The sequence below is a fragment of the Spodoptera frugiperda genome, chromosome 31 (genome assembly GCF_023101765.2).
Source record: "Spodoptera frugiperda isolate SF20-4 chromosome 31, AGI-APGP_CSIRO_Sfru_2.0, whole genome shotgun sequence".
Taxonomy (NCBI): Eukaryota; Metazoa; Arthropoda; class Insecta; order Lepidoptera; family Noctuidae; genus Spodoptera; species Spodoptera frugiperda.
Window position 1 is genome coordinate 673,911 of NC_064242.1, and position 26,754 is coordinate 700,664.

Consider the following 26,754-nt stretch of genomic DNA (forward strand, 5'->3'; position numbering starts at 1 on the left):
AACACAATCATAAGGTTCAGCAAATAAAGCAAAAATCCAGTTTCAATTGAGGCTTTAATTTCCTGCGCCACGTCATATCCTTTAGTTTATCGAGCGCCTCCCTCCCACCCACGGTTTCGCGCCCTCCCCGATAATTTTCCACTGGCTTCCCGCGCATGCGTCCCGCGGTGCGCCCTCTCTGACACCTGTCAAAATCAGTCTGTGCCTCCCCAGTGCCGCGTACTGTTTGACGTCATTGCATCCTTAATTACGGGAAAATCCAAGTGCATTTTAGGGAACCATGTAATATAAGGTAAGTGGAAAACTCGATACATTTCCTTGAAGAATTTTTCTGTTCCAATTTTCGTTTCATTTTAACAGAAAATGTTTATAATTTCCAGTTTTGGGATGATGATTATATTTTTTTATAATTTCCAAGGTCTTCATTTCTGATGAATCTTCTTTCATCTGTTGTAATTGTAATTGGTTTGAAATTGAATAATGGTGTTGTGTGATCGATCGATTATAATACTTGAGACGTAGTCGGTGGATATGACAGCGTTCGTTCTATTTATAGCCCGATGGTTTGTGTGATAACAATTGCTGGTACCTGTGTTCGACTGATATTGCGCCTGTCTCATGACCTTTAATCTTAACGGCATCCCGTTTGATGGCCATTGATTACCGTGGAGTACTTCATTGATCAATAAAGATGTCCATTAACTAACATTTCGATGAGAAATGTCTACGAGTTATGGGCTCATAGACATTTTTACTCAGCGCCCGGCTTCGGCCCGTTGCTCATTTTCTAGAAAAATATCACGGAATGGTTTTATAAGACGGTTCTTTAATTACAGTTGGAAAGTAGTTTTCAATTACGAAATGTGTTTTAAAAGTCGTTTAGAGGCAAGGTTTTGGAAGGAGATTTTAATTCGCTCTCTTAAGATAGTTCTAGATCGATTCTTATTTAAGAACATCACCTATAGACATCTATTTTAAAGTCAGAACTAAAAACTTTAAAGAATATTTATTACTTACGAGTATGTTGTTAACATTTAATTAATTAAGTCGTGGATACTGTAGATAGAAGAGATATTTAGTGTAAACATTAATTAGATCTACCTATTACCGTCAACAGCATATTTGTCAGCCCCTCATAACTATTATTTGAATATACGTAGCTGTATTTCCAAAATATACAGCTAAAGCTGAAAAAGATATTTCATTTAATCCGGAATCGTGTAATATCGACAACATGGCGTCGGTGACGGTTGCATATCACTTGCATTTGCATAGCTGCTCGCTTACGAGGATCTCCTTGACTCATCTGTGTTATGTTGAATTACTAACTATCTTTATATCTAGCACAGTTCCGAGCTATAAATCTCATCCATATCATGTCTTTTTTGCAGTTTAGCCAATAAATATTGGCTACCTTATAACATAGTTCGACTAGTTGTATCGTCGCAATTATAAGACTAATGAACACGAATTTTTAAGTATATTTCCCAGGGCGCATAAAACAGTAACTGAACGATCTATTTACCTAATTAATCACGTTCGTTTCAAATCCATAAATCTCGAAAGACATTTTATACGAGTAGGGCGTATTACGCAGCTACTCCATTGCACTCTAAATAAGTATGGTGCACTATGTAATTGTCTCGTGATAAAGAAATACCACTAGCTAAATATTACGTGGGACCTTTAATTATGACGGTCTTTTGAACAACTTTAAAGAGTAAGTAGGTACCTAATTATGTCCTACATACATCAAATCTATAGAATCTCGAAGTAAAGAGAGAACTAAATTCTTCTTAAGAATCGGCAGCGTATTTGTAACTCCTTAGTTGATCCATAGGCCGCATCCATCGCAAGCTATACTACCAAACAAAATAGTGGCTAAAAGGCTGACTTAGTACTAGATAAAAAATACCAAAACAACAATAAGGCTACGGCGCCGTAAACATTAAAATAAAAATTAGGTTCTCGGCGAGAAAGTCATCAAAAGTCATTAATGTCGGCAGCGCCGGCGACTTGATAAGATGTGACCTTATCCCGGATTACTTACTTAAAGGTTGTCGCTCCAGCGGCTTAAGAACATTGATTGGAAACAGTCGCAATCCCGAGATTAGGAAACTTTTAAATGCTTTTTAGAAACATTGGTTTTAAGGGCAATCTGTCTTCTGTTGGCAAACAATTTGGTGCAGTTTAAGTACGAGTAAATATCTACTTATTATACGATGTTGAATGCACATCATCACACCACAACAGCCTAATAAGTGGCCACTGCTGACCAAAGGCCTCTTCTCACACGGAGAAGGTTTGAGCATTAATCACCATGCTTGCTCAATGCGGATTGGCGATTTCAAATTTATAATTAGAAATTATAAGCCCAGGTTTCCTCACGATGTTTTCCTTCACATAATGTTAGAAGATACTTATAACTCAGAAAATGTCACATTAGTACTTGCCGTTGGTACCTTTCGAACCCGCACTCTCTTACATGAGAAACAGGCGTCTTAAACTCCTGGGTCACCACGACTGTCACGATGTTGTTGCATTATTTAAATAAACATCAAGTGAGTTAGTAAATATATTTTGCTTTATTCCTATTGTAATAATAGTTCCTTTGATAAATGATAAATGATATTTATTTTGCAAATAGGTTATAAAATAACACTTTTACACGTCAATACTTTACATACTGTTAATGCTTATGTCTAAAAATAAGTATCAAACGTTCTGAACCGGTAATTGCAATTCTACCTCATGCTCGGAGCGACTATAAAACGCAAAATGATATAACAACAAACACCGTACAAGCAAATATTTTTCTTTTTCGTGTTATTTCAATCACATTTGTCAGGTTTCTCCTGGTGTCTCTTACTGTCATCCCACTATGGAAACATTAATAAATTAATTCATCCCATTCCCATCACACATGCCATATTTCTTACTTGAATAAAAGCCCAAGCTGACATTTCTGCGCAATATTTAATTATAGAGCCCACGACCAGATTACATGTTTGCAAATAATCTTTCTATTGTGTGTATACGAACCCTGAAATTGATTGAATCAGAAGTCATTTCGGGGTAAATCCATTGTGGCTTACTCCGCATGCCTTTTTGGGCTCATCCAATATTCCTATCACTAATTTGAAAGAGTTTTATGTATTCTATAGAGGTATAATGCAAAATGGAAGGGTAAACATCGTTCTAAGTATATTTACTTGGGATGTTTAAGGTTTCAGGCTAATCTGGGTATGGATTACTGAGATTGAAGATCTTTGCTTCGTATGTAAAGTAGAATATTCAATCTCTGTAGTCCTTCCACAGTTTTCCAATTATTGGTTTTTCTTTTACGCTTACGTGAACCTTTCCTCAAGGAGGCCTTACAATACATTTGTGATTGGACTTTTTATATAAGAGTTTCGCATAAACACTGTTAATATCCGATTCCAAAATGGCGTGTCGTTATTTTTATTTTTCATTAGTACATGGCCGGCGGCGGACATTAGCATCTAAATGAATTTCTATCTGTCGAGCGAAATTGTGACGTTACCGCGTTACGCGCCCAACTCTCGCTGCTAATGCTAATGGACATGATTTTACTCAACAAATTGTGTGAGACACAGAGGCGTACCAAGCCCCAGGGCCACGGGGGCCCCCAAACATGGGCTAGCTGTTATAGCAGCGGTAAGTCCCCTCTTTGAGTGGCTCTGGAGAGCTCACTTAGCGCCTGACACATTTGCTTACTGGACACGGAAGTTTCAGTAGGTACCTGTTAGTCAATAAAAGTCTGACACTCACTCTCGTCTCATCCAAGGGGTGGGAGAAGTCATTAAATGATTTTCCCCACATCAAAAAGCCCATCAAAAAATAAAAATGGGCCCCCAAACAAATTTTTATACGGAGCCCCGCCAAGGCACGCTACGCCACTGGTGAGAGAGAATGCTTTCATAGAATTTGGCAACTAAAACAAAAAATAAATAAAATACATCGACATTAAAATGTTTCTTGGCACTGGTACCAAATCGTAGCAACATTTTATACAAACCAGTGAGTTCAGGATGCAAGATAATATGTAGAGCTTCTTTGTATGCTATGCTATCTCTATCATTATCACTATCATTCGGAAATAGAGGAACGCCTGGAAGTTTGTGCTTGGGGTTCGGTTCCCAAGTCACCTAAAGTATTATTGAATTTCTACTTAACATGGACATGAGTTCGATGACGATTTAATAATTATTTTACGTAGGTATATGTATGTCCGGAGCTGCGGACTACCTAGCGGGTTTACCGGGGCTCCGGCTCGAAAAGCAGGAGAAGGAACTGGTTTTTAGCCACTAAGAGTCTGACACTCCTCGCCTCACCCAAGGCGAGAGAAGTAATTGGATGATTTTACCCACTCAAAAAAAGATGTATGTATGTGCGAACCTTTGCCTCTTCGGAAAAGGAGTGATCTTGACATAGGTACTGCTGCTAATAATAACGTACCTAGAAAAGCCTCTTGAAATCTAGGGCAACTAAAATTAAACCGCTACCTACCTAGGGAACTAGTAAACAAAGTAAGAGTCTACCCTCAACGCCCACCAGACACGTTCAGAATTGCTCAGCCAATATTTGAACAGAATTTAAATCAGATACCTATCTGTTTCCACTTCCCTGCGCCCAAATAGAGATTTAATGTAAACTATTTCGAACAATAATAACACTTAAACACATTTCGATTGTCCGCGATATTAAACTTAAAATCTATGTAGCTATGAATCTAATTTTATTGCAGTTCTTTTGTTTGTTTTGTCGCATTTCGTTTGAGGAAAACAACAACATGCCATAGTTAGTTAATATGTTTTTGTTTTTATTACATAAATGTTTGTTTACTGATAGGTATCATGTCTTGATTTATTTGAGGGGGAAGATTCATATAATTATTCACATTTTATTATAGAAAATACCTTTTAAAAAAGATTTCAGCATCAACGTTTTTCATGTTATGGTGTTTTTTTTAAGAGTGGGAAATCTTCCAATGGCTTCTCCCGCTTTGGGCGATACGAGAGGGAGTGTCAGACTCTTACTGACAAAAAACCACCCCGTACTACTTCTTTTCGAGCCAGAGCCCCGATAAACCCGCTAGGTAGTCCGCAGCTCTGAATGTTATGGTGCTAAGTTGGCTTCAGGCATAATTTCAGCCAGATGTTTAAGGTTATAAGGCTATTGACATTATAGAAATAGAAAAACAAACTCATTATTACTTTGCTCGTCCATCCGTAATTAGGTACTTGATTCGACGAAAGTTTTCTAGCAAAATAACTAACTAGATACATACTTAGTTATATATTTTGATCAGATATTCCTTCTAGTGTTCGTATTATGTACCTAATCTAAAGGAAAGCTCTTTGCTCTTTGTTTACATAGCTGTCGCGTCTAGAAGTCGGTTTAACGAGGTGTGTACGTGTGTGTGACGTAAAACCCTTCCAGTATGAAATGCGATGATGCATAACATGGCCATCGAGATTTTCTTTGCGACTTGACACTGGCCTTGCTGAAGAAAATAAAGGTCAAATATTAACTTGTAAGAAATAATGTATTGTGCACAGATTGCAGAAAAATATGGCTTTTTAGATATGCATGTTATGAGACGGTAAACTAGCAGACGGATTACCTGATGGTAAGCAAACGTCGCCGCCCATTGACACCCGAAACCGTTGCCGGCGTTTTGGGGGTTAGGAATTTAAGGGTTGTTTGGGAATCGGGGATTGGGAAGATTGGAAAGAGGGGTAATTGAGCCTCCGGTAACATCACACACAACGCACACGTTGTTTCACGTCGGGTTTTTATAAGATTAATTTTTTTAAAGACTCTTTCAAGGAAGATTCTCTTTACTGAAAGCAGAAATTGAAAAGCACAATATTTGGTCCAAGAATCGAATCTAGTATACTACATTTTGTCAGTCGTCTTTACGAAAATATCCTATATGTATTAGCAAAATAACATCAATGGCCAACATAAAGAAAGCAAAAACCGAATTAAAATAGAGAAGAGAATATTCTATTCTATTCTCTAGCAAAAGATCTACACTTGTACATACTTATATCCATTTGTGGGATCCTATTCAGATTTGTCCTCATTATGTCGAGCAGCCATTATGGCCGGTACAGGGACAGCTCTGGTTTACATAAGACTCGAGGAAAACAGTTGCAAGCTACACAAATAGTAAGACTCCCCGCTCCTTTCTAAGAGGGCTCCTTGAATCTTTTAGTAGGATTCAATTATATGTGATCTTTTCTCATGTTCGTATTCTAATGTCAGTTTTGTAAGTAGTTTTTGTGTGACTAGTTTGATGGGGTTCGTTTTAGATTGATGTGGTTCAAAGATAGTTTTGAGTTTCCACTTTTGTTACTGATGACCGCTTAGATAGGTACTGTGCATTGTGAGTAAATATGTATTGAAAGAATTTGATAATTAAATAATATATTAAGTATTGTTTTACAATATTAACTGTGGTAAGAGGAGTATGACTACAATCTCTGCCATATTATGCGCCATAATTTGAAAAGAGATGCATTGATTAAAATAGTTTTTCAAATAGTGTTAGGCAGTCGTCTTTCAAATTGTAGGCCACCGCCTCTAAATCCTCTATCATCCGTCAATGGGACCTCAATTCAATGGAAGTGAAGATAGTCCTATAAAGTCAAGTAAGACAAAGTAGTTCTGTAGTAAAGTATGCATGACGCGTACCGAAGGACCCATGCTGGCATCTGAGGCCAAGAGGCCAATATAGAAGCCACAAGGTCGCTCGGATTACGATAAAACCCACTGCGGATTTTATTACTCGTATTAAAATTCCATTTGGGGTAGCCCTTCTTGAGACACGAGTGGACAAGATGAATTTGACATTTATGGAATATTTACAGAATAATCTGTTATGTATGTTATTTTTATTGGATGAAAGTGTTCCTTGTATGTTATCAGTTTGTATTTTTTGTGTAAGAAGATATAAATAATGCGTGCAAAAGTCATATCTATCTCTGTATTAGACTTAAGAAGACTTCTAGGGTGACCCAGTAGGGCTTATGCCCGACCCGGAGCTGCGGACTAACTAACGGGTTACCGCGGGTCCGGTTCCAAGAGTAGGAGAAAGAACGGGGTGATTTTGAGTCAGTAATAGTCAGGTGGGAGAAGTCATTGGATGATTATCCTACCTAATGTAATAATCACCTGTCTACAATGTCCTTCTAACACTAAATTCAACAAAGAATTTACCTACGGTACTTCGGGACCTCTTTATATTTAAACTGTATATTTACTTCAGTGGCCAAGTACTTATCTATGGCTCCAAAAAAGACGCCCAAATTCCTTAAAGGACACGGTAAAACGCAGTCAATCAGGCGTCTATCTACGTAGGCGAAACTTAAGAAGATATTTTTGATGTTCATGTTCCTTAGACCCTTACAATCCGATCATGTGTTAGCCATTCGAGCAAAACATCTCGACGCCTTGACGCATCTCCTGGACAATTGGATTAGTACATTCCAATGAATTCCAGAGATTTGGAGGCTCGGGGAAACTACTTCACTTTGTCCATTGATGTTCACTTCTTAATAAAATCATGTCCTTACTCCTGACAGTTCTAAGAAGTGTTACGCAGAAGTGATCTACTTAAACCTGTTGCTTATTTGTTGTTGTACCTACAGTGAATTTCACAGATAGAAATAAGAGATAAGAATTTTCCTAAGATGAAATGATCTTCGAGACTTCAATTGTATTGTGAACCTGATTAAAAAGAGTAATCTATGAACTTTCTTGATCGTTCTTCTTCATAATAAGAAAGACTAATTACTGTTGATGAAGCAAAAGAGGGGTATGTAAAAATCATAGTAATAGGCGTTCCATAGTCTCTGCCTATCTCCCATGGGGGTATCATGGGAGATAGGCCATAATGGGGTATCATGATTGGTTATGTAAATTCAAATCCAAATAAATACCCATTTGATAAGCATTATCATATATTATTATTGCCATTCCACGTGCATGGTATAATGAAGACCTCGGCACTTATTTGACGTCTCACACAAGAGATTACAGTTCCAAACTTTAAATTCAATAAAACATCCCAACCCGGGAATCAGAACCAGGTTAATTATTATTGATCTAAACTAGACCCGGGAGGCCTTCAAGGCAAATTTAATTTGTTCAGTTTAGCCCTGGATATGCGTTTATATGAAGGAATAATCTAATCCACAAGTCCACTTATGGCGGATCAATACTAGTAGGTTAAAGAAATTATACTATTACAGCCCGCCATGGAGCTATGAAACGATGATTTGATGGATGCGCCAATAATGGACATGTAGATAGGAATGATGAAAATTGTACTGATTTTATACGAAGTTTATTTGAAATGTGAAAGTCAAGGCATCATTAATAGACTCAATCCCTTTAACACGGGAATCGTTTTTAAGAGTAACTGATGAAAAATTGATGTTCCATTGTACCTACTATGCGCCCTTTACTATGTAACACCTATTTTTATTCGGAAATTAAAAGGTTTACATCATTAACGCATTCAGAAAGTTGAAATATTTGTTGAGAAATACGCATTTAATCAAATTCTTTGTATGATAACATGTTGTACCGGGTCTTGTGATGTATGATTCACTATAAATCTAATCTTCTTTGCTATAAATGACGGTATCAAATCCTTGTCCTCTGTGTTCCAATGACGTCATAATTCTTTGACTATATTATATGAGGAATCCCATCTCCGTGTGATTAACAAGGCGTGCATGGAATGAGTTAAGAATAAGGAATATAAGGATGCTTTTACCGTGATGAAGTTCACATGCTTTTACGATCAAACAAACAATAAATTGCGAATCCCTTTTACAATATGATCTTCAAAGTGATCTTCGAAATCTATACTTATAATAAATCTGTAGAGAGGTCAATTCTGTACATGAAATATATTTTCAAAATAACTATCAGCGGGTGATTAGTGATCGATACTGACGCCAAAAATGCAATCAGAAAAATTTTTGTCTGTCTGTCTGTCTGTCTGTCTGTCTGTCTGTCTGTCTGTCTGTCTGTATGTTCTTTATAGAAACAAAAACCACTTGACAGATTTCAACGAAACTTGGCACAATTGTTCTTCATATTCCTGGGCAGGTTATAGTATACTTTTCATCACGCTACGATCAATAGGAGCAGAGCAGTGAAGGGAAATGTTGGGAAAATAGGAGAACTTACTCCATTTTTGAAGCTTCCGTCGCGTGTGCAGCCTTAATGGTTAAAGCTACACAGAAATCATGTATGACGAGAATGTTCTCCTTAAAATTGTTTAAAAAATAATCCACGACAACAAATGTCTATCTTTTATGGTTGACTCATAATAACAAGTATAACACCCGATAGCTTAGCAGTTCGGAGCTTTCTGATTATATTTGTCTACTCTTACGTTTATAACACTCTCATTCATTCATTCATTCATTCATTCATATTTATTATAATAAATCTGTAGAAGGCTCAATTCTGTACATTGAAAATATTGAAAGAATATAGCAGGGGGTGTTACTGGATCGATACCAAGCCCTAATAAGTGACAAAAAAAAAAATTTTCTATCTGTCTGTATGTTCAGGCATCACGTGAAAACTAACGGGTCGATTTCGATGAAACTTGGTATAATTATTACTACTTTTTATGCTGGAAAAATAGGTAGAAAAAAAAATATTATTCAGTTTTATTCTACAGAACGCGAGCTCAACAGCAGTAGCTCAATAGAGGGATCTCCTTAATTATTATGGGCCTCGCCGTATTTGGGTCCAAGATGTCATTGTCAGAGTTACTCAAAACGGAGAAATAAAACTTCCACGCGAAGACCGACATGCGCGCGGACGGAGTCGCGGGTGGAAGCTAGTAAGAAAATAAGATTGTGATATCGTAAACTCCTTATTTTTGAAGGATATCGGGCTATTTATACCTTTGTTATCAAGCATCTGTTGTGTTTAAATCGATAGTCACTTTCAATGAATTTTAATTGGTGTTTTTAATCAGTTATGTTTAAGTTCCTATTTTTTTATGGAATAGCGTCAAACGAACTGGTAGGTCACCTGATGGTAAGCGATCAGCGCCGCCCATGGACACTCGCAACACCAGAGGAGTCACAGGTGCTTTGCCGGCCTTTTAAAAAGGAGTACGCTCTTGAACATCATCTTTTCTTCTCTTTTATTTTATCACTTGATGAAAATTCACGTTATATAATTATAACGTGAATTTTCGTTACCAACATCAAACCCGGACTGTCTTATTACACGTCAGATAACCACTGATGAAAAATATAATATTCATACTTATTCATACCAAGAAACCTTTACCAGACGGGTTACATCTCCATGCAAAATAGCCACTAGGTACATGAAATGTTACTGTAACATACTTTCACACAAAAACTGTAATAAACGGGGACAACAGCAGTTATCAATGTAATGAGATATTTAACCCAGATATCTGTGTCCTAAACATTGCAAGCGTTGTTTTAAAAACGTCATCCGATGTATCGATATCAGGAGATATGTTATCTCGAGATAAGCGTCGATACTGAATTAATATTGGTAGGTGGAGTGTCGGAGCGTGTCCAACTTGTTTACCGGCTCGTAGCCAATCGGTGTTATTGGTTTTGTTATTGTTAGCAAAGCGCGAGCCATTCGACTGCCTTCTTGACTTGCGACAAGACGCTTCACCGACGGATTTATGTGGTAAATTCAATTAAATTATTTATTTGTGTACTTTTTTGTTCTTTATTTATTTTGTTTGCTTTCCCTGAAAACTATCTATGGATATATTCTTTAAATCGATATTGTTAGTTTGCTATGCTAACAGGTTAATAATAAATCGCGCATACTTAATAGGGGCATTATTAGTTGGGGGGCGAGATTTATAGTTGTTGAAAAGTACTTTATAAAACGAGCACATCTGCTTACCCCGTTAGTTAGCAATATACACCTTGTAAGCACTGCACTGAGCACATTGTAGGTAAATGCGGACACATAGGATGTCCTGGAGATCGAACCTGGAACCATTGCTGTTGCGTTTACTTCTAAAACACGATGAGTTAAACATTTAATTATAAGTCTGTAATAGACATTAAAATAATTACGCGCAAGCCGGCTATCGCTGTTTATATTTAAAAAAACAATCGTTGTTTATAGTGACGGTTAGCGAATTTGTGTTGTTGTTTATTTTTGGCAGTACGCTTTCGTGAATAACTTATTGCACGGACACCCCAACAAATGTATCTACAATAACATCATAATAATTTGAGCAAAGATTATTAGACACAGACCTAGTTTCCCTGTCATATATATCAGCCCAAGTCGTCCACTACTAAACACGGGTCTCCCCCAATGGACGGATTTGTCAATACTCGCCATACTGCGCTACGCTTTGCGGGCAGGTTGGCGAGCGCAGTCGTCTTTGTTGTTTTTTTTTTGTGGAATGCTGCTGCCCATTCCTCGGTGTCTGGTCGCAGTTTTAAGACGTACGCGGGGTAACCCTTATAACACCGCTAAACAATTTTCTTGATGAGAAGAAGTTCTGAGGACGTATCATCAGCCTGTTGATACCGGCACTTGTTGGACATAAGCTTCTGCTGCTGTGGTGCACCACAACGATTCATCAGCCCAACATTCTTAGATGTCAAAATATTATGTCTTAATCATGTGCGTTTCCAATGCTGAAATAGGTAAGGTACCTTTTTGAGTGGGGAAAACCATCCAATGACTTCTCCCGCTTTGGGCGAGACAAGAGTGTTAGACTTTTACTAATTAAAAACTACCCTGATCCTACTCCTGCTTTTCCGGAGCGCCGGTAACCCGCTAGGCAGTCCGCAGCTCGTAAAATAGGTACCTAGATCTCTATCTTTAATCTGCATTTTTAAGGAAAGCCCTGTCAATATATTGCATATTGCAAGTGTAGTTCGACTGCATACTATCGAGGCCAAGTGATAAGATGACGCGATGTTAAAATCTATGAGACTGTCAAGAAGGGTGTGTCTTATCCTATCTACATATTGAAGTTGATTCAGAATGTTCGTTTGTCAGTTATATTTGAATTTGTAAACTGAAATTTTATGAATCATTCTTATAATTTGTTAGACCAATTTTATGATTATCTGTTATCTTCGATTATTTTATATTTGATTTATGAAATAAAAGCTTCATTTTAAGATACATTTTATTATTTTATGTTCTTTTTTCCTCATCTTAGTTTTCCTTACATATTTTTTGTCTTTTTGTAGCTACTTTGAGTAAAATTACATTGACCTAATTTCTAAATTACAACAGGTAAATGTAAATTCAGATATTATTAATGTAACATAACACAATACAAATAAGGAACAAAACACAAATAAGGAACTAAAAAATAACAAAAAAACTCAAGTTTTAACTAACAAAACATTAATAAATCACGTAGGGTTTCAAAGGAGACATAGTAAGGAGCGCTATCATTGGCATTAGACGGCGCAACGTTCTTAAAATAGAGTGGCGCATCGATTCCGAATATTAAATTGTTTTCGATGCAAGCCGCGGGAAGGAGGGCAGCTGGCGCCATGCATAATGTATCGCCAAGTAAAGGCCAATCTGTAAATACCACGTCACTCAGCCACTCACACTTACACTCATCTATTTCACTTACTTCTGATTTATTCAGACTAAGTACTAAGTTTATTAAGAAGAGCGTTTTCCTTGTTCCATTTCTAAATTGTAAGACGAAGACTTAAAGTTTTATGTGGATATATTCTGGACTTTTCACCGACTTACCATCATCCGAGATCGAGAGCAAAACGTCGACCCATTTAATATAAAAAAAAACTTAAAAAAAGTAGGAGGTTCTCTTTTTGACTTGTATGTATGTGTATGTTTGTTTGTGCTCGATTATCTCACGATTGGCCAAATTGATTTTGATGCGGTTTTCAGAAATGTGTTTGTTACACATAAGAACAGGTTTTAGTATTCACTGACTTCAAAAAGAGGAGGTTGAACTCCGTTTTTTTGGAAAATTATTTGGTTGCGAAAGTAAACATGAACTATGAATGAAAACTATGAAAATTCGTAAATATCGTCATATTGCCCTTTGAACTAGTAGGTATCTCTGTTTTCGTCTCAGCTAATCACATGAGTGCAATAACCATCTATCTTAACGTTTGTCCAGCTGAACATCAGCCACCGTCACCATGTTCGAGGGCGCGGTCGCCGGGATCCTGAACCGGCTGCTGGGCAAGTACGTTCAGGACCTGGACACGGAGAACCTCAACGTGGGCATCTTCTCCGGGAATGTCAACCTCACCGACCTGAAGCTCAAGCCTGAGGCTTTGGTAAGAGATACAATACGTGCATATTACTACATATAACTATAAGTAAATAAATAAATAGCACCCTGATTTCTAAAGGTTTCAAAGATAGAAATTTTACGAGAATTTCAAGCATGAAAACATCTCAACAATTTGGACTCAAGACCCCTTCGCCACATTTGTGTCCTGTTCCTAAAACATTTCTCTCCATTACAGTACGAACTCGACCTACCAATAGATGTGAAGATCGGTACGATCGGCCGCATCGGCCTTCAGATACCATGGTCAGGGCTGTACACGCAGCCTGTGGTCGTCAACATCGAAGATGTGCTGGTGCTGGTGGGCCCAGCGATATCCAACAGCTACTTCGACCCAGAAAGAGAAAGGCGATTGACCAGAGCAGCCAAACGGAAGATCCTTCAGGACTTGGAAGCCGAGAGTGAAGTCCTTAAAGGTCCCCAGAACTTCTTCGAGCATTTGTTCACGGCTATTGTGAATAATCTTCAGATTTACGTGAGGAACGTCCACATACGGTATGAGGACTCCATCAGCTCCAAGGATGGACCTCTCGCGTGTGGATTGTGTCTCCAGAGCTTATCTATTGAGACTACTAATAGGTAAGTTTGATAGTTTTATCAGAATATTATAATAACAGTTAAAGACTTAACTTAGGTGTTCAAATATTTTTTGTATCATCTTCCAGTAAATGGAAACCATCAGTGACTCCGGCGAATGCGTCCACCGTCTACCAGATGATGCGCATAGAGTCCATGTCAGCGTACTGGAATCCGACGGCGACGGCGTTGGACGACAACGAGACCGCCCACATCACACCCATGCAGTATTACAACTGGAAGCACTACATGCTCACTGGACTGGACAAGTTCTCCATGCATCATGAGGATTTCGAATTTTGTAAGGGAATTTGAACTCTAATCCTTTGTAAACAATGCTCTATTCCGAATTTTATCAAGTCTGTTAGCATTGCCACTTTGAAAAGTAATATTTAAATAATGTATTCTTCTTTCAGTACTGAAACCAGTGACATGCAAAGTGAAAGTTTTGATAAATCGTTCTGGAGAAGCGCGTGTTCCTCGCCTGCTGCTGGATGCAGTACTGCAGGATAGTGCGCTACAACTGTCACGGCGACAATACCTGTCGATAAACAACCTTCTAGCTTCGTTTGACAGGATCAAGCTGAACCGGTAAGACAAGTCTTAAGAGAGGACGAATTGAGCCGCTTTTTCAATCAATTAATTTCAAAATCTTCATTCCAGAAAATACCGTCATCTCCACCCTGGAGTTCCTCTTTCCAAAGACATCAAGAAGTGGTGGAAGTACGCCTACAATGTAGTAGTTGAGCAGAGAGTCAGGCCCTACACCTGGGCAGCCATCAAGAAGCATAGAGAGAACTACAACGTTTACAAACAGATCTACAAAAGTACTTTGAGAAGTCCTAATGATATTGAACTGAAACTGGATCTGCAGAAGTGTGAGGACAGTCTGCCGATTGTGTCTGTTATTATTGCTAGGGAGCAAGCTAAGTTTGAAGTAAGTTGTGTAACTGTTACCATGATCCACTAAAGAAATAGTAATTTTGTTAAAATAAATGTATTAATTTTGATGTCATTTGGTCCATTCTAGCTGCTCGCCCAAGAACCAGACCGAATAGAAGTAGTAGAAACAGAATTTGACTGGTGGAAGCCATCGAGCTCTCCAACAGATGAGATTGAAGGTTTGAAGAATCACGTAGAACTCTGCGTGAAAACTGAGAGAAGTAAGAGTCTGTGGAGTCATCTCTCTAGTCCTGAAAAGAAGAGAGTATGTGAACTGATTGGGTATGTGGAGGGGGCACCACAAAAGGATAAGTCCAAACAGTACATTGGTAAGTAAAATGATGTTTCTTCTGTTCTTCTGTGGTCCATGTTTTGGAGCAGTGTTTACAACAATTTTGTAATATTTTAGAACACAAAATAAACCTGACGCTAGCCAACTGTTCACTGACGCTGATGAATAGAAATAAAGAGGTACTGGTGCTGACTCTCACTCAGTTCCTCGCGTCTTTGGAGACCAGACCTTCGGCTAAAGCATATAAGGTAACATTTATGTTCTATTTAGCGTGATTTTTAACTTGTGGGCACTGTAAATTGATATAATTGTGTTGATGTTATACGAAATGTTATCACGTCTCATCATCAAGAAGCAACAACAGAAGAGATCCGTCAGCTCAGGGCGGGCTTTCGAAATGGTCCATTTGTGAAATGGTAACATTTCGACTGCTTGTCCTGTAGCATTGTCGTCTCAAGAAGACCCTGATTACACGGAGACATCGAGTTTTATGGCTGGAAGACTATTATGTTTTGGTGATTGAATTTCATTTCTGAATGTCTGTTTCTTGTATGTTTTTCACCTTGTCGGTTAATTATTTTTAATTGTTATATTTTTCTATTCTTAAATAGAGTAGATACATACTACATTATGATATGATATATGATATTAGGTCTTAAATTTATCCTATAATTAAGGTTTTAGTTTAATTTTAATCTTTCTTACAGCTTTCAGCTCGAGCAGAGAGTATAGTGGTGGAAGGAGTGACATCTGACGGTGACCTGGTTCCACTCCTGACTCCAGAGCGAGGGTCAGGAGTCACCAGCTCTAATTTACTGGCTATAGACTTGGAGAAAAATCCTTGTAGCAACGAAGCTGATTATGGCCTATGCTGCCTTATGGAACCTGTGGAGTTGGTCTACATTGAGGTAATATTATATGTTAATGGTAAACGAACCTGAGACAGAAAATCGTAGTAAAGAGCATCATTAAAAAAGTCGCTCTTTTTCCACAGCATTCTTTCACGGAGCTGATCAACTTCTTCCAAACTCACTCGATGACTGCCGAGGAGTTGGCAGTGGAGGTGTCGGAAGCTGTGCTCAGAGCTGGTGCCGTCAGCAAGTCTGTGCTGGCGTATGCCATCAGTCGGAGGAAGGTGTTCCACTTGAATGTGGATGTTAAGGGACCCTGCGTGGTCGTGCCGGAGCATGGATGTGTGCATAAGTAAGTGTTTTTAAAATGGATACGTTTAATACTTGCGTTGTCCCTCTGATGCTCTAATAATATTCAGTAGAAAGTTATTGTGATATAGTATAAGACCATAATGATTGTGAAGTTCGTTAATAAATTTATTCCTATTCTTAATTAAAGATCTACATTGTCCTTTAATCCTTTTCATGAAGCTGTTCTCATTACAGGTCCGGCCGCGTAATGATCTTAGACATAAGTCGCATAATAGTGAAGTCAGATCTGCAACCATCGAACTTGATGCTCGAGGATGCCACCTGCATGGAGTTGGAAGAGAGGCTGTATGACAGACTGCATGCTGAATGCTCGTGTCAGGTAAGAGAGACAATTTGAGGACGTTTCATTTATTATCACGATAGTCATCAACTGCTGAGAGTGAAAGTCCTCATTAAGCAGGGATGTCTAACGACAATCCGCCTTTTGTACCTGCAATTCTAACAATGTTATGGGTACACATAGCTAGAAGATTGTCCTTGTCTTTTACTGTCCACAAGCCAACAACAGCTATTATCAAAGAACATTACAACTTTGTTATTTCCAGGTGTTATTCTGCGAGTGGACGGATTCATGGCGTGAGTCCCGTCGTCACGCAGACTCGGAGCTTCACCTGATACCCAAGATAAAGATGCAGGTTGTGTTCTCCAATAGTATCAAGAAGGACTACAAATTATTGCCAAAGTAAGTCACAAATATTACTGTCAAACACTTAGTCTCAGGCTCCAAAGTCGACAATCTTACTCTGTTTTAAAATGGTCAATGTCCAATGGCCCTCAACACAAATATTCTTATTATCTCCTTTCAGATATAAACTAAACATCTCTCTATCAAGCATCAAGTTGAACCTATCAGACCGGATCATAGGTCTTCTCCTAGATTTCTGTGACAATCTCCCGGTACCTGTCCCTAACACCGTACCAGTCTCCTTCATGGACTCTGGAGACTATACTGAGGAGATGGAAGAACCAGAGATGGCAGAGATGCTGAGCATAGATAGGGTGACTGCTGATCCTGATTATAAGGACCTCATGAATTTGAGGCAGAAGATTGTGGCCGCCTATCTGAGTAGGAGCAAGTAAGTTATGGCGTATTAAAACAAAATTATATAATATTTGATTTTTCGAAACTTATTATGTAAATAGTTGGTAAAATAATGATAAATGTAAGTTCACAATAAAACATCAATTTCAGAGCTGCAGAAACTACCTTCGACAAGGCAACAGCGAAGCTCGGGTTCCAAGCAGCTCAGCAAGCGTCCGCTGCATCAGAACATAGTGACGAGGATATTGAGATATACGCCAGGACTGTCGACCTTCCTGGGTTCGATGACAATGTGTCGCCTAGTAACAATATTAATACTCTGCTGAGGTTTATTGTTGGTGAGTTGATCGTGAATTTCAGATTTTTTTATTCTAAACCATTAAATTAAAGAATGCTTTCACTAATTTTTTACTAGTCATAATAATTTTATTACCAATGCCACATTCAATATTTTTATCTGAAACTGTAGTTGTATAACTTGTTTTGTTAATTAAGCTCCTTAATCTGATTTTCTTTTCATTTTGCTGTCTTCAGGTGAAATAGTAATCAACTTGTCCCGTTCGTGTGACCAAATGGAGAAGCCCTATGTAATGCTAAGCATCACGAAGGTCTGCCTGGACGTGGCACTGATGGAGTACGGTCCTGCTGTCCAGTTGTCCGTCAGCCAAGTGCTGCTGACTGATAAACAGCATCACAGCAGTACTGGACAGTACTTGGAGCTAATCACCAGCTCTGGAGAGCTGTTTAATTTATTGTATAGGAAGGTGGGTAGTAGCTTCGATTTCTGGGAACAATGAATCATAAGGTTCTAAGTATTGAAGGTTCATGCTTTTAATTTGACTGCGTCAGATAGCCTTTTCCATAAAAGATCTCAAAGAAAAGACTGGTAATCAACACATGATGATTTTTTTTTGTTAGCAATGATTTGAAATAGATTTTAACTTCCTCACAATTGTTTAGGAGTATCACTTGTTTATACCTAATTTACATTTAAATTTGCATGGCATGAGCCTGATTATGGTGTTTTATAATTTGTTTTTTGAAATTCTTGTTGGAATAATTTAAATTTGAAACAATACATTTGACATAAGCATCATTTGACATATTATGTAATCTTTCTAATAATTTCCTGATTATTATGATTTACTGACATCATTAAAATTAATATTGTACCCTATTGTGCGCCCAATGGGCAGGACACAGCTGAACTCAAAAAATTATGATACCAACTGTATTATGTACCTACCTGTGATCTACAATGAATAAATTAATTTGAATTTGAATTTATTGATCACGTATAATACAGGTACGCGCCGACTGTCCTGAGTTCCGCTCTCATTTCCACAATGTGGAGCAGGCATTAGTGGCAGATGTGGGACATCTGGCGTTGCTGCTGCACGCTGATGCTTTGCCAACGCTTCTCAAGTATCTGCAGTACATTTATGATAAGTGAGTATTATTATAATATTACTCGAAAGACCATCACTGCTACTTCTAATTAGGTAAATATTGCATAAAAGCTTTTGATTTATAAACTTGGACATACTTCTTTCTAGGATCCAGAATCGTCACGCGCTTAATCTGAAGAACGTAGTTCTGCCAAAGTCAAAGTCATTGTGGGACTACCTGATGCAGCCTGAAGCAGACCCTCCTGTGCCACCCGGTGCTACCAAATTCAGTTACTCTGTCAGGTAAAATTATATTATTTTTCCGTTCAACGTCTCTTATACGTAGGGATACTGATTATTGTGCGTCAAATTATTATTATTATTCGGTTGTAGACTTCAACAACTAGTTTTAGGTATTGCTTAATACCTACATAGCCCTGTATTAGTTTTTGTGTAAAAAGAAAACATGATAATAAGCCATAATGATTTCTTTACCAATTTTAGACACTACTTAACTTTTTCTCAACATCATAGATAGCCAAATTGAAAGTTAAAACAAAATGTTCTAATGTTCACAGAGCATCATCAATCTCGATGAAGCTGTGTCACCTGGAGAGCGCAGTGCTGGAGATGAGGCTCGGCTCGTTGGAGAGTGACTGCGTGTTCCGGGCCAACGACCGCATGATCTTCAAGCTGTACCTCAGCTCGCTGCATATTGATGACCTTGCTGAGGCCACGTTGTATCCTAAGGTGAGGAAATTATGATTAAAGTTTCGGTGTCGACTTTAGATGAATTTATTTCAGGTTCTTACTCAATAACGTTCAAATTACTACTAATCACTTACATTACTTTACTTTTTGCGATCATGGATGCTGAAAAGCATTACTAATATTCACATAAACTTTTTATCTGTAGTTGGTGTGGCCAGACGAAGACAAGGTGCTGGAGATAAAGTACGTGCGTGCGGCGGCGCGCGTGTACGGGGTGGGCTCCGGCATGGACAGCCACGCCATGAAGGCGCACGGCGAGCTGCGCGTCTACGTCGGCAGGCTGCACGTTGTGCTGTTCTGCTGCGTCATGCATCATATACAGGTAGATCAGATATCTTCTCTCTTCGTTCATTTTAGTAGATGAATCCAGGCCTTGAGTTTCGTCTTGAGCTATTAGTTTTCAACTACTGCCAGTCCACTGTATGGTAATGGTCAATCAGGATTTTATCTATGTTTAAATGTGAATAGCGCTACCGACGCTTCTAAACTTGAAACCACAGAAACACATCATTTGTCTCGAGTTATCGCTTAGGTGACAAATGCCAGACACAAATATTCAACAGCGTCAAGTTATGGTTCATCAGATTGGCTACATCTGTCTTTGCTTTCTGATTTTTGTTGAATCACTTTAACATAATATTGTTTGATAGTAATGAACAAATGTATATGTTCCAGCAACTGCTGGAGCCTCTGGTGCCGCACGCGGCAGCGGAGGCAGCCAGCGCGGCCGAGCGTGCTGCCGAGCGACACGCCGCCGCCGCGCGCACCGCCGCCACGCGACTCAACCTCGCCATCGAGGTATACTGACAAGGCTTCCTACACTCCTCGCCATTTAATCACCTCCCACTAAACAAGTCTAATATCTACCAATGAATCATCTGACGAGTCGTCATTAACATCTGTTCCAAAAATGATTTCAGATTCATGCTCCTGTGCTACTGCTGCCACAGAAACCTTCATCCCCGAATTTATTAGTCCTCAATATGGGTAAGCAACGATATAAAACTACTTCTTTTATTACCTTTCATAATATTTCAACTACCACTACAAATATTATGATGTTTCTATTTACAGGCGACCTCTTAATAGAGAACTTCTTCAAGCAGTTAAACACTGGCAATGAGCCCACCAGTCCCATCCAGAATGCTGTCATCGACAACATCCTCATCAAGCTGGTGAACATCACCTTCTCTAGAGCAGTCATGACATTAGCTGGGACTTTGGAAGTACAGGTAATCATTGCTATAATTTAAAAAGGTTATCTCCAGCATGTTTTAATACGATGGTCCTAATATAGAACCTTGCGGCAGCCCAAATATAAATTGTATATCTATGGCATATGCACATAAACTGTAACGGCACTTTAATTTAGGTACTTACTTTATTATAATATCTTCAATAGTTCTAATGATTATTAAATCCAATCGTGTCCAGGAGCCGATCCTGGAGCCAGTGTCAGTGCGGTGCGACCTGAAGCGCGCCGTGTCGTACCAGCAGCTGGTGCGGCTGGCGTCCCTGCGCGACCTGCTGGCGCTGGACGGCGCCGTCGCCGTGGATGCCGTCACCCTCAACGTCGGACAGAAGGACCTCGCCACCATGCTCGCTGTCTGGAACGATAACCTCAGCGAGGGGAATTATATCGGTACTACATCATTCTTATTGTCAACTTTTTGTATTAATTCCTAGTTAAATACCTACTTTTAAAACGGTTACTTAAGAGATTCTTTGATCTTGTGTATACAGGGAGTATAGTACCAAGCTCTCCAGTAGAGACAGCACCTTCAGATTCATCAGTCAAGAAGCTGCAAGCGTTCTTCGCTCAAGGTGAACCAATCAGGAAGGAAGCTGTCGTTAGGTAAGGAAATATAGAGTAACCATAAGAAATATTAAGCTTCAGTTCAGTTCAGTTTAATTATAAAATATTAATTTCCAGGTTCATCTTAGACGGCATAGAACTGAAGTTATTCTCAGACATGGATGAGGTCCTAAGTTCCCCCGTCAGGGACTTGAACCATGGACTAGCGAAGCTGACAGCTGGTGAAGCGATGCTGCAGATGGAGTACAGCTCCGATGGAAGTCTAGAAGTCAAGGCTAGTCTGCAGAGCTTGTTAGTTGAAGACATTCGACCAGATCCTGGCATTGTTATTAAGAGGTGAGTAGCAAAAACTAATACCTACCTATCAAAAATAACTTGGAAAATTGGAACTTGGAAACTGGAGTCTAACTTTGATCAAAAGGCAATCCAGAATACATATAGGTCAAAAGCCTTTTAAAAACCTTGGACTATTTACGATTGTGCCTAAAATTGCCATCCACAGGATATTCCAATCTCAAGGTGGTACGAACGCTGATGCAGAAGACTCCTGTATCTCAGTGCGTCGCCCTCCACTGATAGACGCCAGCCTGCGGGTGACTGGGGCCAAGGCTCGGCATGCTGACGTCAGAGTAGATAGGACAAGGTTCAACCTCGCATTGCCATTCCTGCTGCAGCTGGCCAGGACTTTACTGGATGCTATGCCTGGTAAGATACTTAAGTTGACAAATATCTATTAAAATTCTTTAGTTTTGTCTCCTCAAAGAATGCTGTACACAGTTGAGATTTTGCTATTGGGTTGTTCATCATCAGCTTACGACTGCCTTACATCCACATCAGCTTGCTATTAATCCTTTTAGCAGTGTTGGTCACTTTAATCTGTTTCAGAGGCAAGATAATCCACGTTATTAATTAACTTTTTATTGCTTTTCCAGGTGAAAAGACAATGGACGGTGGTGTAGTAAATCATGGCTATGTAGGCGATGTGCACCCTTCAAAGACGGGCAACAATAACCGTGCGGCGAGACTGCCTAGCTCCAGTGATTCTACTAGCGGGTATTATTCAGCAGGTTAGTCATTACCTACTTCTATCAGCTATAATAAAAACTATTAGGTACTGAATGAATATTAGTGTTAACTATACTTCTTAAATAATATTTTACTTCTTCCAGCAACATCAATGTCAGAAGAACAACCAGGACTGTCAATATCGATACAGTTCCGTCAGCCAGAAATCATGTTCTTCACTGACCTCACCAAGACTGAGGGTCACGCGCTCCTTTTACGGACAGAACTCCTAATCGACTATTCCTCTCACTCTAACAGTGAATCATTCGTGGTCTCTTTAGCTGGACTTCAGATAATGTCCAAGCTTCAATCAAAATTGAAGAATCTACCACCACAGCTGGTACTAAAGCCATGTGATGTGGAATTTTCAAAGGCCTTCAAGAACATTGAGGAAGGGATAAGAGTGAAGATGACGGTTTCGGAAGTCGAAGTGCATATTGCAGCTACTACAGTGCATACTGTTATGGGTGAGTATAGATTAACCATTATAAGATAAGCCACTTTCAGAACCACTCAAACTTTGAGTAAAGATGATGTTTCTTGTCTCAAAGTTGAAAAATAAAAATGCTTTAACTTTACGAAGATAACCATATTTTTTTTATTTACAGACATTATCGAAGAAATAACATCAGAACTAACAATACCTGATGAGAAGGAACCCTTCAACTTTGCGACTTACAACCCGAAGTCTGAGAAGCAGGACGAAGACCTCTGGTCTCCGAAGAAGCTGACTCCTTACGTAGTACTGAACCCTGAAGATATTTATACGCAGCCGAAATACCCGACTCTTCGACCTTCGGAGACGTTCATCATGAGCGTGCCTTGTGTGAGGATCATGTTTGAGATGGAGCAGACTGTCAGGGTGCCTGTGTTGATGATGAAGGTAAGCTTTGCTGCATTTTGCAATATTATTTTTTTATTAGTTGTTTCTTTTACTCCATCTGAATGTCCAGAAGAAAAGAATATTGCTACAACTTAACTTCTCATTTCCTAGATGAAATCTGAGGTGACCATCCACGACTGGTCCCAACAACTGCACGGTACAGCATCTCTAAGCATGATAGCGTCGTGTTACAACGAGCGGGTGGACGCCTGGGAGCCACTCATTGAACCTGTCGTGCAGAATGAGAACGTCTACCGACCTTGGGAGATCACTGCTACTCTGTTTCAGGTTAGTGTCAAATATATTATTTTTGTACATTTCATGTGAATTCTTATTAAAAACTAAAACAAACTGAAAAGTACCACACCTATGTTATACAAACATAGCCATAGCTGGATTAAATACTGTTTCTTTGTTTAACCATTTGTTTAAAGTCTGTTATTGCTAATAAATCAAATTAAGCTGGCACTAACAGCAACTGATAAGTCGTTTTTTTACTATAGTAGCTTCACTAAATTCGTATCATTTTTCACCAGTCCAAAGCCTACCCAATGTCTTCACGACTGGACACCTCAAGTCAACAAGAAACAGAAGTAGACTCTTCAATAGCATCAGATCAATCAAAGAAACCTAAAAAGAAGAACGGTTTCGAATCAGAGACATCAGCAGACGAGGGCGATACTGATAATGAAATGACGTTTATAAAGAATCCTAATGGCAGAGAGAGTAAGCATTATAATGTGGACTTCAGCGCTGGACATATGTCCTTCCTAGGACTGCTGGATGGAGATGAATCTGACTCAGAGAATGAGAGTGGGCTGATGGATAAACTGGCGACTGCTATAGGACATTTGTTTACTGAGTAAGTAGTATTTATAATCTCTAATAAGAATAGAAAAACTTGGAATAAGTACATAAAATTGTTTCGAGCACGTGTAAAGCTTTTACTGTAAAAATTGCATCAAATGTCGTTTTAGCATTATTAACGCAAAATTATATAAAGGATTTTTTAAGAAAAGTTTTAAAAAACCAATAAGCAGATATATTCATATGGATACCTCTCTTATTGCATTTTCTTTTCTAGTGACTCAAGTGCAGAAGAAATGAGCAATGATGAAGACTCTTCGGCGCCAGAACAAAGTGAAGCGGAAGTAGGCAGTGATCATGATGAGAACGAGAAAGCAGTCACGTTCATAGATGGAGAAGCCAAAGGGAAGAAAGAGACAGAACCAAAGACTGTGACGTTACAGGTAACATTGAATTTTTGAATTAGGAAGTTCATGTCTGTAGCAATAAAAGCATTTCTTGCCCAAAATTACAGTAATATAGTCGTTTTGCAACACATTTCGTCTACGAACAAACAATTTGTCCATTTTTATCTGAAAGATGACATTGATAAATTACTTTTCCACCAGGATCCAGTCGTCCGCGAAGACAGCGTGGACTCAGGACTTGAAACAGAGAGCTACATCGACAAGTCCTGCACCTACATAGCAGTGGAAGCTAGGGATATGCTGAACATCACCATAACTCCTGCAGGAGCCAGAGCACTGCTGGACCTGGCTGCAGCATGCACTGATAGAACTGCTGTCGTCACTGCCATCGTTACTGGAGAAAGTGGTCTACTACTGGTAAATGATATAGGTAAGATTTTTAAAGAAAGAATGACGGCAATTTGAAGTGGACTTTGTTGTGTGGAGGTTAAAGTTGTTATTTCTTTGGCCTTGGAGGCCTAATGCTTAAGTATAAAACCTACGATTAAAATCGAATGTCTTATATCTAAATCTACAGTCTAAAGTGTGCAGACTGCAAGCTACATTCTATGACTAGAACTGTAGACGGTGGTCAAAATTAGAGATGTGTTTTTTGTTGCCTAGGACCGGGATCAACAGTCCATTTGAAAACGAAGGCGGAGACAGATTTGGCTGGCAATGAAAGAATTATAGCCATAGCCGATTATGATGTGGACACTAGTCGACCCAGCACACCAGGTAATTATCCAACTTGGTATCAATAGCAACCAATATTGTATTCGATACGTAATATCGTACTTATCATCATATCAAGTGTTTCTACGTACCAATAAGATAAAAAAGCAGGCAAACTTGAAGAAGGAATTCGGTCCTTTCTGCGAAATTGCACACAGTCTTGCCGCTATCGTGACTACCTTCATATTACTTCTTGCTGTTTGTTTAGGGTGCGATACATCATCAGCTGATCTGCTAGACGAATCACCACCGAAGCCGAAGATAATGACAGATGTCAGTGATGAATGGGATTGGTAAGTATTGTAATTAGACCTAAGTCATTCTGTCTCCTGCATTAAATTCACCGAGGAAAGTGGAAATTATCATTTTCTTTTCTTCTCCTCCAATAAATCATCTGATTTATTTCGTTGCGGGATCTAAGACAGTCATTCATGTTCTAAGCCAAAAAGCTTTACATAGAAACTAGCGGACCCGACAGACGTTGTCCTGTCTACACGTCTTTAATTTGAAAATTTGTCGGATCCAATGTAAAACATTCCAAAATCAACAACTACTAATAAATTAAAAATGAATTAAAAAAACATTGTCCAGCGGACAAAATTGTTAGTCCAAACCATTCTCAAGATCCCCTTGAACAAACATAAAAAAAATTCATCAAAATCGGTCCAGTCGTTTAAGAGAAGTTCAGTGACATACACACTTAAAGAAGAATTATATATATAAAGATGAGTGTAAGGAGGCCTTCGCCCTCTGGGAAACGATCATTGCTGGAAATAAATAAAATGCCTATAATGAAATTGTTTGCGTACAGTTTCGAGGGCGGTTTCCCCGGCGGCGCAGTGTCCCCGCCGGCAGCATGTGCGTGGTCGCCCGCGCCGCCCCCGCCGCCGCCCGCGCTGCGCACGCGCCTCACCGACCTCACGCTCACCGTGCGCCTGCATGACCTGGACCATCTCACTGTGAGTACTGACAACTGATAAGAAGGTCTACTTTAAAATTTCCTGACATAACCTGTTTTAGTGGAGACAAATAACAGGGGTGATGATTAATTTTTCTGTCTCTACATAGTTCTACTAGGTGATCGATTATTATACTAGGTGGTCAGCTGTGGTACTGGATTGTTTTAGGTGGGACTTTTACTTCTGCGACTTTACTATTAACATTGACTGCGAGCGTATCATCAACCAAACCGCAGTACCTTTGCACAATGTCAATAAAAATACAATTTACCTTCAGATCCTATGTCCTCAACGCAACGTGTCGAAGCTGCATGTGCTGCATCCGAGCAAGAACTCGACGCGGTACTACATCGCCGTGGAGAGGACCTCCAAGTATAACAACAAGAAGATCATCGTCCGATCTCCGTACCAGGTTTGTAATAGCACCTTCATAAAGAGAA

At 39.1% G+C, this 26,754-nt stretch overlaps 1 protein-coding gene across 5 annotated transcripts in view; it reads left to right on the forward strand.

The window, feature by feature from the left end:
• The first annotated feature begins 178 nt into the window (after window positions 1-178).
• Window positions 179-26,754, forward strand: part of LOC118276365 (intermembrane lipid transfer protein VPS13A-like) — a 42,508-nt gene continuing 15,932 nt past the window's right edge. For 4 of the 5 annotated variants that reach the window (XM_050707509.1, XM_050707511.1, XM_050707512.1 and 1 more), the window contains exons 1-37: window positions 10,587-10,737; window positions 13,193-13,355; window positions 13,548-13,948; window positions 14,035-14,246; window positions 14,362-14,536; window positions 14,609-14,882; window positions 14,976-15,216; window positions 15,297-15,427; window positions 15,887-16,087; window positions 16,174-16,382; window positions 16,577-16,721; window positions 16,948-17,084; window positions 17,209-17,478; window positions 17,595-17,782; window positions 17,979-18,208; window positions 18,751-18,893; window positions 19,001-19,135; window positions 19,411-19,582; window positions 19,749-19,925; window positions 20,279-20,401; window positions 20,524-20,590; window positions 20,678-20,835; window positions 21,038-21,245; window positions 21,347-21,458; window positions 21,537-21,755; window positions 21,922-22,124; window positions 22,352-22,486; window positions 22,589-22,951; window positions 23,093-23,367; window positions 23,479-23,655; window positions 23,904-24,229; window positions 24,452-24,617; window positions 24,783-25,011; window positions 25,245-25,358; window positions 25,564-25,648; window positions 26,167-26,314; window positions 26,592-26,726. In XM_050707509.1, the coding sequence (XP_050563466.1) occupies window positions 13,215-13,355; window positions 13,548-13,948; window positions 14,035-14,246; window positions 14,362-14,536; window positions 14,609-14,882; window positions 14,976-15,216; window positions 15,297-15,427; window positions 15,887-16,087; window positions 16,174-16,382; window positions 16,577-16,721; window positions 16,948-17,084; window positions 17,209-17,478; window positions 17,595-17,782; window positions 17,979-18,208; window positions 18,751-18,893; window positions 19,001-19,135; window positions 19,411-19,582; window positions 19,749-19,925; window positions 20,279-20,401; window positions 20,524-20,590; window positions 20,678-20,835; window positions 21,038-21,245; window positions 21,347-21,458; window positions 21,537-21,755; window positions 21,922-22,124; window positions 22,352-22,486; window positions 22,589-22,951; window positions 23,093-23,367; window positions 23,479-23,655; window positions 23,904-24,229; window positions 24,452-24,617; window positions 24,783-25,011; window positions 25,245-25,358; window positions 25,564-25,648; window positions 26,167-26,314; window positions 26,592-26,726 (6,825 nt within the window). In that variant the 5' untranslated portion in view covers window positions 10,587-10,737; window positions 13,193-13,214. Of the gene's footprint in view, window positions 293-10,586; window positions 10,738-13,192; window positions 13,356-13,547; window positions 13,949-14,034; window positions 14,247-14,361; window positions 14,537-14,608; window positions 14,883-14,975; window positions 15,217-15,296; window positions 15,428-15,886; window positions 16,088-16,173; window positions 16,383-16,576; window positions 16,722-16,947; window positions 17,085-17,208; window positions 17,479-17,594; window positions 17,783-17,978; window positions 18,209-18,750; window positions 18,894-19,000; window positions 19,136-19,410; window positions 19,583-19,748; window positions 19,926-20,278; window positions 20,402-20,523; window positions 20,591-20,677; window positions 20,836-21,037; window positions 21,246-21,346; window positions 21,459-21,536; window positions 21,756-21,921; window positions 22,125-22,351; window positions 22,487-22,588; window positions 22,952-23,092; window positions 23,368-23,478; window positions 23,656-23,903; window positions 24,230-24,451; window positions 24,618-24,782; window positions 25,012-25,244; window positions 25,359-25,563; window positions 25,649-26,166; window positions 26,315-26,591; window positions 26,727-26,754 lie in introns of those variants that run through there. The other variant, XM_050707510.1, reaches the window with a different exon arrangement.